We start from the raw sequence: 524 nt of genomic DNA, 5'->3' as shown, positions 1-524 counted from the left end.
CCACACCAGCCACTGACCTGCAGCGTGTACCAGAAGGTGAGCGTCAAGGAGCTGGTGGTTTCGTTGACGGGATAGTGCCCGGGGATGCCGGTGCAGAACATGATCATGTTGACCAGGGCCAGGAAGCTCTGCCAGTGCTCCACCTGGTCCAGGAGGGCCCTGGGGAGCAGAGAGCATGGTCAGGGTGGCAGCACCACTGCGAGCCTGGCTCCTCTGCCCTGAGACACATCACTGGGTGCAGGACAGGCCCTGGACGAAGCAGCATGCGGAACAGTGGGCTGCTCCAAGCTCATTCCCTCTCCTGGGGACCATCCCCAGCACTCACCGGGAGTGGTTCTCCCCCAAGGCCACAGCGATGCGGCAGATCCCATGCGACGTCTCCATGTCCCCACTCTGGACCGCCTGGCGTAGCTGCTCTTGGAGCCCCAGCACGGGGGGGATGAGCTTCAGGAGGGTGTTCACATACCTGCAAGCACAGCCTGAATCAGTGCCAGGCATTGCCTCACCAGCACTGGCTGCCATGG

General features: G+C 63.0%; 1 protein-coding gene across 1 annotated transcript in view; it reads right to left on the bottom strand.

The window, feature by feature from the left end:
- IPO13 (importin 13) overlaps positions 1-524 on the bottom strand; it is a 23,544-nt gene that overhangs the window by 15,871 nt on the left and 7,149 nt on the right. The window contains exons 3-4 of the mRNA XM_009572153.1: positions 326-466; positions 18-159 (exon numbers count right to left, since the gene is read on the bottom strand). Coding sequence (XP_009570448.1) covers positions 18-159; positions 326-466 — 283 coding nt within the window. The remainder of the gene's footprint in view (positions 1-17; positions 160-325; positions 467-524) is intronic.

Source organism: Fulmarus glacialis, unplaced genomic scaffold (assembly GCF_000690835.1).
Source record: "Fulmarus glacialis isolate BGI_N327 unplaced genomic scaffold, ASM69083v1 scaffold22822, whole genome shotgun sequence".
Lineage (NCBI taxonomy): Eukaryota > Metazoa > Chordata > Aves > Procellariiformes > Procellariidae > Fulmarus > Fulmarus glacialis.
This window is presented reverse-complemented; position numbering and strand designations above follow the sequence as displayed.